Genomic DNA, 15,415 nt, shown 5'->3' with positions numbered 1-15,415 from the left:
ATCACAGCTTTTTTAAGGCCAAGTTGGCAACAGCTATAAAACAAAAGCTACCCACTTAAATTGAACGGAAGACCCAGTGGTCATCAATGGAGCCTCAGTCTGCTTACCAACAATGACTGCAGAAACAGCAATTATGAGCAGTCTTTCCTCCAAGTTGGAATTAGTTAAAATGAAATGAATTATTTTATTCCATACTTAGAAAGAGTCAGACTGCCTTATGACAACCTTCGGTGAACTCTGTTGCCCATCCTATTTATTTTCCACGTGTATCTCTTCTTCTGCAATTAGTTAAAGCCTCAAATGATTCAGGCACATTCACAGAAGCAGATTAATGAACATCTGACTAGCAATTTCTGATGATTTAGTTGCAAACCTGATACATACCCACAGCTACCTTTTCTTCCCCTCTTCCCTCAGCCACTCAGCAAAACCTTGTTTGGTCTCTTGGAACCTGCACCTCAATTCCACAACACACTTTGCTTATCCATCCAGCCTCAAGACTCTCATTAATGGAAATAAAATTCAGCCTAAAATGCTCAAGCAAATAGAATTTCTTCCCTTGCCCCAAATTTTGGGTATTGTTCCACTCCAGTATCCACAACTGAATCAGAGCCAAAGTAGCTGAATATCACTGACAACAGAAGCATTTCCTTTGAGTTTAGCTTGACTTCTGGTAACTACAGGTTGTTTTCTGGGAAACAACATAGAAATGGTTTGCAACTGCCTTCTCCTGGAAGGTAGTTTTGACTTCTTTGTCCAGGCTACAGCCCTGGGACTTCCTGGTGGTGCCCCCTATTCAAGTATTAACCAGGTCTGAACATATTAGCTTTTTAGTATCAGTCAAGGTCAGCTACGGGATCATAAAATAAACTATTACTGATATTGTGGTGCTCCTTTAATGAACCCCCAAAACTTTTCTAGAGTGAACAATCTTCCTCTGCTTAATTGTGGGACCAACAGGTCACACTATACACTGCCAGGCCTCTGCACTTTGCAAACCAAGTTCCTATTAAAATCTCTCTTTTCCTCCCTGCGCATCTCCTCCACAAATGTGACATCTTTTCCCTGGGACTACAGCTCCTGCATACCAACAGCCTGCATTTAATCCTTTGGCAAACTGCCATTTTTCAGAAGCAAAGGGAGAAAAGGAGAAAATGCTGGGCTATCGCAGAAAGTTCAGCCACAGCAGGCCTGAAAATCAGAGAAGCTATCCAGTGACACACAGACTGTATTTCATTCATAAAACATTCCTGAAATATAAAAAAGCTTTGTTGTTTTCTCTCTCTTTCAAAAAAAAACTCAGCATCCGAAGGAATCAAAAAAAGGAGTGAATGCATGAATGAATGAACGAATGAGCAAATTATAGAAAAAAAAGCTTTAGTTCTAAAACTGCAACCATTGTTAATATGTCCTCTGAATAGCAGTTCAGTTCATCTTGGTTTAGTCTGGCATGCCAGTAATTCAAAGGGGCAGAAGAGTGCATAACAGAATGCCAATGAAGTCCATTCCCCTATTTCTATATAATTGGAGAAAATCAGTGTTTAAGAATGCTAAGAATGAGAGGTTTAACCAAAAAGATGAGCTTTAGCCATAAATAAATTAATATGAGTCTACCTTACAGCTGCTGTAAGGATTGTTTAAATAAAAGCTATGGAGTGGTTGATAATATAAAAAGATTATGTAATGCAAGGAAATACATGTATTATATTAATAGATACACAAACAATGATGCTGCCTCTTGTTACATCCTCCTTTCAAACAAGCAATTCAAGTGCACTGCACACAATACAATATAGCATTTTTTACTTTTAAAAATGTTTTGATCATCCGTGGCTTGGCATTCAGTAATACAAGTTATCATAGCCATATGGATAACATCAAGCCCACAAATACGTTGTAAAAGTTGTCTTAACAAAAGATCTCATTCCTCCACAACTTTCCATATAGTGCAAACATATGGTGGATCAAAATGTCCAGAAACTATTGTATTAGAAACTTATTCTTATTATTTTGCCCTGTTGTTCCATGATTGGATAGAGCAATATATAAGCATCAAAGGCTGAATCAGATTCTGGGGCTTGGTCCAAGTCTTACCCAAGACACAGTGAAGGAAACAAAAATATTTTGTTCCTGTTGATCAAAACATTATCTAGCATATGTTTTACTGAAAGGCAAGAGCTCTTTCTCTGGAAGACACAATTAGGTTACTTTCTAGTTTTGCATGCAATCATTTCGCAAAACATTTATAAAAAAAAATAAATGGGTTGGTTGGCCTTTATGCAGTACAACTTTGTGGAATGAGCAGATCAGCCATCCATGGTGATTTAAGCATATCTGTGAAGACTGGCAGCTTAAAGAAAGTGAAAGGATATTCTATATGCATCAAACTGTAAAAAAGAGATACTATTTTAAAAAGTGCCATCAGAAGATGGATATAGCATTCCAGTGACACAAACCGTTTTGTTATAGTAGAGTTTCACTCAGAAGGAATATACTGATCAGCGTAACCCTGATATTGCCATGCAATATTTATAACTTTCATATGATATATAGGCAACTGCATGGGGCCAAGTGATGTCATGCATGTCATGGCATCAATTCACAAATGATGTGGATTATGTAACTATGATGTGACCGATGTGATGTCCTTTGAGCAATGACCTAAGAATGTGTGAAGTCTCTGTGGCTTCTACCAGATATGTGCAATGGTATCCTATGATGTTTAGCTGGGTGGGATTAGAACACAACTTCATTCTTTGCATTGGGTTCCAAAACATGGACTCCTTCTTTCAACACAATGAGGCACAAAGCAGATTAAAAGTTACATTTATACTGTTTTGTAGTGTCCTCAACCATTGTTCTCCGACTTCACCCAACAAGCAGGAATGGAACCCATTAAGGAATCTCAGAAGAATCCAAGTTCTGACAAATAATCTTTACTGAAGATAAGTTACAAAGCCTTAACCAAAGAATTCTAGTGACTGCTTTGATTCAAGAGCAGCACACTCTAGATCATGAAACAGCATTTAGACCCCTTTGTGCCTCTTTCTTGTTTCCATCCCAAGTAATGCACCATCCAGACCCTCTTTTGTGCAGAAAGGCCAATTTCCATCTGTCGCTTGTTTTTGCAGATTTACTATCATGCTATTAACCATGTGTTTTGTAACTTTAAAAGACTTTTGTATCTTCTAAAAGTTGGCATTGTCCACCATTTTCTGTGGTGGTGATTATAGAAATATTTGCAAATGTAAATTGAATTCAATTTACTGAAATTAAGAAAATGTAACTATATTTTGTACAGTCATGTAAGGGTTGCTTTTTCTGCATTCAACAATCTTCGTCAACCTGATGCTATCCAAGTATGTTGGGAACGGGGGATTATGGGACTTTAGACCTCAGGCATGTAAGTAAAGACAGTGATTATCTATCCAAGCTTGGCAGCGTAATATACACATTAAGGATACAGATATACTGAAATAGCTTTGACAAAATAAATACTTCTTGGCATTTGTTCAGAATCTGTAAGAAGAGAATGTCTCAATTCCACAGTTTTCAACAAGCTTTACAAATAACAAATAAAATAAATAAAATAAAATATAAAACACAACACTATGCACCTGCTGCATGCAAGTTGAAAATGTATTTGTTTATTTAACTATGTAGAAACTGCCCCAATCCATATGGATTGTTTGGGAGAAATCCAAGCCCTGCTTATTAACGCATGTATCTCTTGTATGTGAGAGCAATTGAAATACCTTTCTCATTTGGGTTAGCAGTCCTTCAAACTCTTTCAGATTCAGTGGTGCTCCACTATAGTAAGTGCTGTTGTTTGCAGTTTTCCCCAGCCAATAGATGGTGATTAAAACCTGAAGAATTCAACGAATATTAATTGGGAACAAATCAAAGCCGCTGAATCAATTTAGTACAATAACAACCCTTTTCACTCTTTCTAGAGCAAATTAAATACGTTCCCTGTTATTTTCTTTGAATTCTGCCTATGTTATTGAAGAGCAGGACAGAAGCTTTCTTTCACATTATAAAAGAAAAAGAACATGAAATGTAATACCCATAATGACTTTGTAATCCCAATGGAAGTATTGTAATGAATTTAAACTTGCAATAATAAAGCTTATTCTCAAACTTCATTCCTTTTTTAATGTATTTGTTTTAACAAGTTTTACAGAAACAACCACCCTCCCCAAAAGAAAACAAAAAGACAAATACTGTATATGAAAAAGAAAAGAACAGCAACCAACTTAACAAAAAGCGCCCCCCCAAAAACTAACAAGGGAAAATCTGTCTGTCTGTCTGTCTGTCTATCATAAAAACCATATTCATCAAATGTCAAACCCTAACCCTAATTCTACATTTAAGAAGATGGTTCTCTTACATTACAAAATATCATAAAATTTATACCAAAGAAGAACATATTGAGTCATTTTTTGATCAGTAGATAAAATTGCCTTTTCAAAAATAAAGTTACACGTCTCTTAAATCCAATCCTTACTTCAGCAATACTTCTATTTTCCAGTTTCTCAAAATCATTCTCTTGGGCCTGATATAACCATAACTCCTCAAAAATAGTCAGATTCCAAAGTTTTGGAACATAATTTAATATAACATTAACATTTTAACGTTAAAAAAAATCCCCATAAATCTACTTATGTACATTAAAATATTGTTCCCCAAAGACGTTAATAATTCACAAGACCAAATCATATGAGTCAATGAGCCCTCACATTTTTTACATCAACAACAAAGAAAATCTTCATTCAACAACAAAAATATCTCCCACAACACACTTGAACACAGCATGCCACTTCCTTCAAAGATCAATAACATTAAAAAAATTATTTAGCAAGTAATATAAGAATTTCCATGGTTTGCCATTCTAGGATATTTTTATTCTTAATCATGAAAAAAACAGACTTACACAAATCCCAAAGTAGTAGGTAGCTTCTCCATAACGTTCAGGAAACAGTCTTTTCTATGTACAAAATCTCTAGATCGGTGTTTTTCAAACTTGGCGACTTTAAGGTGTGTGGATTTCAATTCCCAGAATTCTAGGAGTTGAAGTCCACACATCTTAAAGTCATCAATTTTGAAAAACACTGATCTAGATTTTAAAACTTTTTGCTTACTATTCTGTGACTCCATAAATATTATCATCTTATTCAGCACTGACACATTTTTGTATCCTCTGTACCCTATTGGCTTATTAAATTTCTGCAATCCCAAGTTGATTAAAATTACTCAAACACTATTGAAAATTTAACAAAACTGTCATCTTAAGTAGCATTTAGAGTACACTTTCTCTAACTGCTCAACACATCACACAGACATTATTTCAACACCCAGGAATGGTAAGTTAGTACAAGCATCTTCACAATACAGCTGGGTGTAAAGCAATGCCCTCTTCCTGTGGAAGGAAAAGTAACACAGAAACCTAACTCAACTTTGGATGAAAAAGTCAAATAATTTTATGCTTTTAATTTTTTTTTAATTTGTCCAATCATACCCGATTCTCAGAGACTGCCTGGACAAGTCCCAGCAGTTTTCTTGGCAAGGTTTTTCAGAAGTGGTTTGCCGTTGCCCCCTTCTTGGCCTGAGAGAGAGCGACTGGCCCAAGGTCACCCAGTTGGCTTTGTGCCTAAGGCAGGACTAGAACTCACAGTCTTCTAGTTTCTAGCCTGATGCCTTAACCGCTACACCAATCTAGCTCTCTATGCTTGTAATACTGACATCCTAAATTGTAATTAATATTGATAGAATACTTCTTTTCCTCTTCTGTATTTTCAACACTCTAAGTTATCTAAATAATATAATGTCAATAATCTTCAATTAATATTGTATAAACATCACTGTATTGAAACAATACAATGAATCAAGACTTATAACTACATAATAAAAAGGGAAAAATGTTAATAAATCAGATTAAAATAAACAAACATGACAGGCCAAAGGCCTTCCCTTGAGTTCACTCAGGTGACATTTTAAAACAAGAATTGTTTTATTCAGAATTAATTCTTTTAATCACATGAATCTTCTCTGGTTGTGAAACTAGCAGCCTTAACCACTGGCACTAATTCACAACCCCTTTTAAGCAGAGTTTACTAATTTATGGCACACGAGCAAGCAAATAGTTTACTGAGTACGTCTCCAGACCATTTCAAGTATATACAGGTATACATACATCTTTAAACAAAACTATTATTTAAATGAAGAAGGAGGAGGGGGAGGGGGGGAACAACCACCTACCACCACCTGTAATATTTTATCTTGTTCTGTTTTTACTTTATTTTTATTTTTAATGTGTTTCGGTTTGCAATTCTGGTCTGTGACCTTAATAAAAAGTCTTTTAAAAAACTATTAAATTTACTAATTTATACAAAATATAAAGATAAAAGCTCCCTCAAGTCAAGCTCAACTCCCATGTTGTCTATGCAGTTTTCCTAGTAGGAAAACCAAAATGGTTTGTCTCTGCCTTTTTCTGAGATTTTTTAAAAAGTTGTCTGGGTATGTATACTGCAGCCCTGAAATTTCCGGGTAGACTCCAAGTGGTAGTTGAATCCAATCCTCAGGGCCGCAACTAGGGGTGGGGGCAAGCAGGGAATGCGCCCTGGGCACCGCGCTGGGGTGTGTGTGTGCCAAAATGGGTGCGGAATCCATGTTTGCCCAGGGTGACACAGACCTTAGTTGCAGGCCTGCCAGTCCTAATTAGCTGTTTCAAGGTCAGCCAAGGTGGGTTATGTGCTGCCACTTTATTGTGCCATTTAAAGATCTGTATTAGCTGCAAAAATGGTATAACAGCAATGCTGCTGGGCGCTGATGGTCCATTGCATAATTTATCTTCTTTCTGTTCCTAACCTACTTTCTAGCCTTGTTATTTATTTATAAATGTGCCATACTACTTCTTATTATACAGAGTATACATGAATATTTAGCATCAGTATAGGAGATAGGATTAAATCCTAAAACCCTTAATTCAAAGTAAAGGTAATATATAGGCGCACCAACACCTGATTAATTACAGAAGAGTTCCCAGTGATAAATGTAATGGAGGGATTCTAATCAGGTGCAGGTTTTTAAAAATGGTATTACCTTTTTGCAAGGCATTTATTACTTTAATAATGCGCCTCTTGGTATTTATTAAAGAAGAGAGGTTTCCTGTAACTCCAGATGCAGGGCTTGGAATCTTTTTAAATGATGATCAGATAACCAACAGGAAATTTCCACTCATAGACATAAATTCACTGGGGGGAGAGGAGGCACACCCATTTATAATGATGTGAACTGAAACTGTTTCCACTATTCTAATGTTTAGGAAGCCAATGTTTCTATTTTACAATTTCCGGTAAAGGAAGAATTTAAGATACTGTTTTTCTGCTACCATTGAGAAACTCTTCTGAGCTATTATCCTTTAGTTTTCCTAAGGCTGAATTTAAAAACCCAACTGCCATAAATTAAGGGGTTTCTCTACAAACATGTTGAAATATTAAATGTAAGATACTTCAATCATTAGCCGAAATGGGTGGAAAGAAACACGAAGACAGAGTGCAGACTTTTGCTGTCCAGGCGCTGGTGCAGAGACCAGATTACTCTTCCTCAACATGGTGCCTTGTAAAGAAGTTGGACTACCATTCCCAGAATTACCAAAATATGACCTTTTGCCTTGATAGCTGAGAATCCTGGGAGCTATAGGCTACCACACCTGGAAGGCAAGAGATTCGGGAAGACTTAACATACAGGTAGTCCTTGACTTACGGCCACAATTGGGACCAGAACTTTTATCACTAAGCGATATGGTTGTTGAGTTGTGCCCAATTTTATGACCTTTTTGCCACAGTTGTTAAGTGAATCACTGGGATCATTAAGTGAATCTGTCTTCCCCCATTGATTTTGCTTGTTGGAAGCCCCCCGGGAAGGTTGCAAATGGCAATCACATGACTCTGGGACGCTGCAACTGTCATAAATACTTGCTGGTTGCCAAGTGCCCAAATTTTGATCATATGACCGTGGGGATGTTACAATGGTCGTTAAGTGCAAGGACCAGTCATAAGTCACTTTTTTCAGCACTGTCATAACTTTGAATGGTTGTTAAATGAATGGTTGTAAGTCAAGGACTATCTATATTACATACGTGTAGGGCTCTTCCAGTCAAACAGGCTGTCAATCTGATTTCAGAACTAATGAAGAGATTTTGGAAACCAACAGAGTTTAGGGACAGGTCAGAGTCCATCCATAAGAATTTTGTTGCTTGCTGAGTTCTTCACATGATGCTATTGTTCTGACTTCTACTTCCATGGTAGATTAATGTTGCCCTATTAAGCTTACTTATAGAGAGCAATTCCTATCAAGTTCAGTGGCACTTGAATCTACTCCTATCTGGAATTAAATCCAATTGAGTTCAAGAACTTATGAGTTTCCATTTATGTAGCGTTATGAGAAATCCTAATGTGCCATAATACAAAGCATAAGGCTCCATAACTGCAACTCCCTGCAACTCCCTTTCATTCATACTTGAATAATGACACCGAAAGGCCAAAGGTTTCCATTCACGAGTAACAGCAGCTCAAGGGAATGATCAAATCAGGGATGTGGCACAGAAAGTCAGATCCTCCCTCCTTATACAGAGGACCTGACCCTAAATGTCCACATTCCACGGCTGGTTTTGAAAACAGAAAATTATATAGGGAATTACATCAGACTATGTCCCTTTGGCCCTTTCTTGGCACTCAACCTCAACTAATTCAGTGGGACTGATTTCTGAGTCAGTACGAGGCTCAATCAGGGCAGAGCTTAACCTTTCTTTTTAATTGCAACTAAGCAGCATCACATCATTCAAGGAACAACTAGCAAACTGCAGTTATTTTTAAAAGGCAGCATACCATTTTAATAATCCAATTAAAATCATATAAACTGCATCCCCAGAGTCTCAGAACTGGATTGGTCTCTCTAAAGGGACCTGCTAGGCAACATCATTTCAAAATACTTTGAAATACTTCCTAATTTCTTTTAAATATTTTTCAGGTTTTCCAAAAAGTGGTGACTCTGCTGGGGTTTAAAATGAAAGCTTTCTAAAAGCATCTTGAGCATTTTGTAAACTGGCTTCAGCATCTTACCAACAGTGCCTGTGCAGATCGTTCTCAGTAAATCTTGCAAAGCTAAATATTATTATGCCAAAAGCTATAGGTGTGAATGAGTTTTTGGTGGAAAAACAATTACTTTGTTGATGATAAGCCAGACACAACAAAATAACACTACACTTTTTTACCTGTGGCTATGATTACGGGCTTCAAATTTATATCGAAAAGCTCTTGGTATTTCCTTACAAGACTCAAGGATGTCAACCAAATAGAATCTGAATAGACAGGAGTGTGTAACTGACAGCAAAACCAGAAGTTTTGTCTGGCTTTGGATAGTTTATCTAACTCTGTGACCAGGTGCATTTAACAATTTCCTTCCTTACCATGCAGTTCTGAAATTGTTACTGCTGTTCCTGGTTTCAATCAAGATGACTGAATGAAAAGAGCTGCTTTGAAATTAAAATCCCATTTGGGGAACACAGGAAAGTTTGCAGCAGCAATAAAGCATTTGGACATTCCTGCAAACTTGGTAGCTAATTCACACAGAAATACAGCTATTTCTTGTGACTTCCAATAGGCACAGGTTTGTTAATCTAGTCATTCGCCCTGAACAAAACCCCAGAATATCCCCAAAATGTTTTACTGTTGTTACTGTTATTTCAAAGGACTTGTTTTGTTCCATGGACTCTGCTGTGTCCACGGAAGTTATGCTATTTACTCATCAAAACTTGAGCAAAGTTAGCTTTACATAGTAGTGCACGAATTGCAAAAAGACAAAGTGCCTGCCAATAAACAAAAGATCCCTGTAGCCACAGAACTATATCTGAGCTTCAAGCTTAATCTGTCCCCACCCCACCCCGCAACTAAACAGACACCCAACCCTATCCAGCATGAAGAGGGGGGGAAAAGGGCTATACATCTGAGTACTTACATTTTTCAGCTTTCTGCTACAGTCAAGATTCCTACAAAAGAAAGGAGGAAAAAACTATCAGAAAGCAGAAATTCTTTCCAGGGTTTGTATAATGCAAGAGGTCACATGTTTCCCCTAACAAAAGTCTGCAGGATGTGTCTGCTGGTTAGAAACACATGAAAGCAACTGAAGCGATGGAGGGCTTATTTATATATTGGATAGCATAGAAGCACATTCTTAAGAGTTACTCTGATCCACGCAGCTAATGTTTGAGTTACCAAATAATTAAAATTCTCCTCAACAGAAATAAACCAATGCAAAGCCATCAGAAGCCTAGCATCTAAAAGACAGAATAAGCAAGAAATTCTTCTCATGGGAATGGATTACTAGGTTGGACCCAAAGTTATGGGGCTCAGTCATGATTCAACTGTTTTACTGAGATACTAAGGATAAGGAATGTGCACATTGTGTGATGCCTCTTAAGCCACAGCAGCGAAGACTGGGTAGGCGCAGTACGTCTAGGTGCACAGATTTTCCTTCACTGTCTACAGCAGTGTTTCTCAAACTTGGCAAATTTAAGTTCAAGTTTCTCAAGTTTCTTCAGCTTCAGGTTTCTCAAACTTGGCAACTTTAAGATGTGTGGACTTCAACTCCCAGAATTCCCAACCAGCCATGCTGGCTGGGGAATTCTGGGAGTTGAAGTCCACACATCTTAAAGTTGCCAAGTTTGAGAAACACTGGTCTACAGGGAAAGCTCTGTCATGAAGCAGAGTCAAAGCCTTGCCTCAGGCAGAGGTGGTGGGTGATAAAGGTCCCTCTTGGGCTGCACAGTGGCCTCTTACTTGGCACCCCAATTGCATTGTGCCATGGGCATACCCACCATTTCCCCATCAATTCTGCATTAGCCTTGGTCACGATGTCTTCACAGACACTTTGCTCTCTGGAAGGGAGCCCCTCCTCCTCCTCCTAATCACTATCAGAACTTCCTCAAGATCCCTGGCTGAGCTTCCTGTCTGCCCATGGTGAAGCAATTCCACTTCTTGCTGTGCCATTCACTACAGCTGGAAAATGACTTTCCAAGTGCCCAGCCTTCCTCTTCCTGTTAGAGAACCATCGAAAGGGAGGTTGTCCTGAAGACTGCCAGTTGCAAAATTTGTAAACTATTGAGGTATGTGCACCCCTCCCTTGTCAGTATTCTGTAAACAAGCCAAAGCTGGATTGTTTCAGCCAGCCATGGCCTCTACTAGTCTTCAGGTAGGGCATTCTGTTTTGATGTTTGGGTTTTTATGATAATGTATTTTTATTCTGTGCACTGTTGTATACCATCTAGAGTCTTCAGGGCAGGTTATGAGCATGGTGAATAAACAAAGACAATGAGTTCTAAGATACTTTAGTTGCTTCTATCGCACAAAACCATGCAACAAAGTAAGAAACAGATGGGAAAAGTCTGTGCTGCAGAGAAGTCCCCGATGCAGGTCTTGATTCAACTATAAATATGTATTTATATTTATGTTCTACCTTTCATTCAGGAGATCAAGGTGCTATACACAACACTCTGTCCTCCCATTTTTCCCCACCTATATCCTGGGATATAGGTTGAGCTGAGAGAGCCCAAGGTCAAAGGTTACTTGGGAGTTTCTGTGGCAGAGGGAGGATTTAAACCTGGGGCTCTCCAGTGCCAGTCAAACACCTTAACCATTATACCACACTGTCTAAACCAGTGTTTCTCAACCTTGTCAAATTTAAGAAGTGTGGACTTCAACTCCCAGAATTCCCCAGTCAGCTCCGCTTACTTCTTAAAGTTGCCACGGTTGAGAAACACCAGTCTAAACTATCAATTTGACTTAGGCAAGTCACAATCTCATCCTTCCTTCCTTATTTGTAATAAGAGAACAATTATGATTTATTTTTCAAGATTGTGGTCCTGATAAAGAAAATATAAGGTAAAGGTAAAGGTTTCCCTTGACGTTAAGTCCAGTCGAGTCCGACTCTAGGGGGCGGTGCTCATCTCCGTTTCTAAGCCTTGGAGCCGGCGTTGTCCGTAAGGACCCGTCCGTGGTCATGTGGCCAGCATGACTGCATGGAACGCCGTTACCTTCCCACCGAAGCGGTACCAATTAATCTACTCACATTGGCATGTTTTCGAACTGCTTGGTGTGCAGGAGCTGGGACTAGCAACGGGAGCTCACCCCGCCGCGCGGATTCGAACCGCCGACCTTTCAATCGGCAAGCTTAGCAGCTCAGCGGTTTAACCCGCATCAGAATCATACAATGTGTTTATTCTCTGTAAATAGGTTATCAATGCTTGACGTATAGCTATCTCCTTTTAAAAATCTATTTAGCTCTTTTTGTTATTGTGTATCTCAACCATGGTTGTGTTTCACTTCAAACACATTTGCTACAATCTACCTCTTGGATGCACAGACATGAACCTTAAGGGCTTTGTGAAACTTAGCATATGACTCAATCTGTGTGTGTGTGTGTGTGTGTGTTTTGATCCAAAAGTCAGGAATGTTAGCACTGAACAGAAGACTACTGATCTTTGACAGCTCATCATCCAGGAAACAGCTGAGTTAAGGTTTTGTGGGAAATCACAGCTAGTCAAGAAGAATCTGGGATTATGAAGGATTGTCAGTGTATCATTTCCTAGCAGCCAATTTACTTTGATTTTAGCTTACACTTGATTCATCAGGACCCTGTGAGCGAAGTTTAGATAAATAGAGAACATGACCTTCTAGATAACAGTTATATTAAGTGAAATCCAGAGGTTGCAATGATGGGCGGGTCACATTTCTGAATGCTGTGTGAGCAGGACAGTTGCTGGGGAGATATAGAAACAAAGAAAGTATTAAGGCTCTTAGCCATTTTGACTTCATTGTGTCAAAACTTGTTTGGAATGCAGAGAAAGGAGAAGCCTAAAGGAAACAGCCATTTGCTCATGTCCCTCTACATCATTGTTCTAATGGAATATGTAAGCAGACAAAATAGGGATAAATTGTTGAATCAATGGCTCCTAAATGGCCAAAAGTTTCCTATTCTTAGGAAAAGGCAAGCTTTTCTGCCATGGACAGTGTGACAACCAGGTTAGCATCATTGGTAGGCATGCCAATATTAAAAAAGGATTGCTGTTCCAGATTCCTACACTCCTTTCTTTTGAAAATGGCCCTACAGATATGAGCTATCATATTACCCAATTGCCAAGTTTCTAGTAAAGAGGACCAAGCTGAGGGAGTAAATACAATTGATTCTGAACAGAGCTTATGAGAATCATCAAGATGGACAGCAAACCCCAAGCACTAATGGACATTACTTCCATCTACTGCTTAGAACCACAAGTAATTCTACAAGGATTCAACACGCCCCTCATAGTTCTTTTTTTAAAAGTGCCGGAGGGATTCCATACTATAGTTTCCAGAATAGATCCTCAGCAGAGTCTGAGTTCACTTAATGATCACAAGACTCCTTAACTAATTAGTATTTCCATAACTAATAACTGGATATCGTTCCAGAAAATGGTTTCATGATGACTGATATAGTTCTATTAGTAATATTAAGCATTCCTGTTATAGGTTAGAACTAGAAGCCCCAAGATGGTGTCCGCAAACACCAAAGTACCCACAAACACTCCCTTGGTGCTCACTAGACCCCATGTTACACACTTCACAGGAAAAAAAGACCACAGGAAGCTGAAGTTTGATAGTGAACATCCAGGGATTAGGGAATGTAGCAGGCAGCAACTTCATTAGTTTGCTTTCTGCTGAGCTGGTGTTTTATGACTGTCCACAAAAATATGGTACGAATGATAAAGTTCCTTCTAGTAATCATTTTTTAAAGCATCCACAAAGTGCCATCAAATGTCAAATGTGCCAGTTGGCCAAAAAGACTGAGGACTCCATCTTTCAGACCACCTTAAGAGAATGGAAAATAGAAATATCACCAATAAAACCAATGCTTTTTATTCCCACTCTCTGTTGGAAGAGGGCTGCATGTTTCCTGTTATATATACAGTACTTCAAGTGCCTGATCTCACTCTGCAGTATGTACACATAGGCACCTCATGTATTTCTTTCATCAGAATTTAATTTGGCTTTTGATGTGTTTAGTCCTGGGACCATCAGCTTTTGAGGATCATCTAATGAATACCATAAACCATTCTGAAAGTCCCTTTAATCTGCATCAACAAGATACTTAAGTCTTCTGTCTACACAGCAGCATAAATAAACTACATTTAAGTTTTCTTTCTTTTCAAACACATGCTTTCATCTCAATACTACCTTAATGTTTGCTTACAAAGCATCAACTTTGATTTTAAACTAGGACTGGGATTTAGATCTTTCAGGACCCCAGGCAAAATATTAAAGCTATAGTAAATGTTCTACATAGGATTCTTGTGTGTAGAACACTTCAGGTTTCCATGCAAGGAAGTCCTCTGTCTCTCTGCATAGGTCTCTCAGGAATATCAGTGAGTCCACATTCCTTCCATATCTCCCCTGGGTGCCCTTGATCTGGAATCTTGACGGTGGGGTTTCAAACTGCTAAAACATCCTGTCCAATTTACTGTATTTCTTAGGAGACAGTCTAACTTTTTTCTATGCACTTTTAAAAATAATTCTAATGAATTTAGTACTCACATTCCCAATATCTTGTAATGCATACAGGATTTTTCCATATTTTCCACAGCATTAATGAAATTGGCTGAGGAACCATTTTAAAAAATGAGATCACTTTTCTTTAGGTCTTTGATACATAATTTTTCCTGATGCAGACAAATTCCTTTGATGTAAGTTCCCTTTCTAAAGCACCCTTGTTTGCATTCAAGATGACATTTAAGGTAACTTACAAATTTGCTTGCAACAGAATTTGTGCTGAATTTATTTCTGTCTCTGGGTCTTTTGCTCACTCATGTGTGATTGGCTGTTCCTTATTGCAGCTCCTGAGCAATATATCGATCAACAAACAAGAGCTCAGAGCTTGCCCCAGATTTGACCATTACTAGTGTTCCCCATCACACAGATATTACTTGCCTTTTCTAAAGACACCATTGCTAGTTTGGTGGTCATTTTTAATGCTTTATTCTTCTCTTACCTTCTCTTGTTTACTAACAGAATTGAACTAAAAGGGAAGACAGTTATAATGCTGGTAATGTAATGGACTGAATGGCTAAAAATTTCTTTCTAGACATCCATATGTTCCAGGTATGCATTGCCTTGGAATTCCAGAAATACCAGTGATGTTTTACTCACTTGATTGTTATTCTGCTTGAAGTATCCTGCAGGTCTCCTGGGTCAAAAAGCTGAGATTCTTTCAGTCCCACTTCCCTACAACCTCTTAAGAACAAGGCAATGTTGTCCTGAAAGGAACAAAACAAATATGAGACTTCCTTAGTTGACAGAGATTATCTCCATTCACCATTCTGTTT

General features: G+C 38.3%; 1 protein-coding gene across 1 annotated transcript in view; it reads right to left on the bottom strand.

The window, feature by feature from the left end:
• Positions 1-15,415, bottom strand: part of LIMCH1 (LIM and calponin homology domains 1) — a 206,689-nt gene that overhangs the window by 67,974 nt on the left and 123,300 nt on the right. Inside the window, exons 4-6 of the mRNA XM_063309659.1 lie at positions 15,240-15,346; positions 10,018-10,048; positions 3,756-3,866 (exon numbers count right to left, since the gene is read on the bottom strand). Coding sequence (XP_063165729.1) covers positions 3,756-3,866; positions 10,018-10,048; positions 15,240-15,346 — 249 coding nt within the window. The remainder of the gene's footprint in view (positions 1-3,755; positions 3,867-10,017; positions 10,049-15,239; positions 15,347-15,415) is intronic.

This window comes from Candoia aspera, chromosome 8 (assembly GCF_035149785.1).
Source record: "Candoia aspera isolate rCanAsp1 chromosome 8, rCanAsp1.hap2, whole genome shotgun sequence".
NCBI classification, from domain to species: domain Eukaryota; kingdom Metazoa; phylum Chordata; class Lepidosauria; order Squamata; family Boidae; genus Candoia; species Candoia aspera.
The sequence above is the reverse complement of the archived record's forward strand: the minus strand, read 5'-3'. Positions and strand labels throughout refer to the sequence as shown.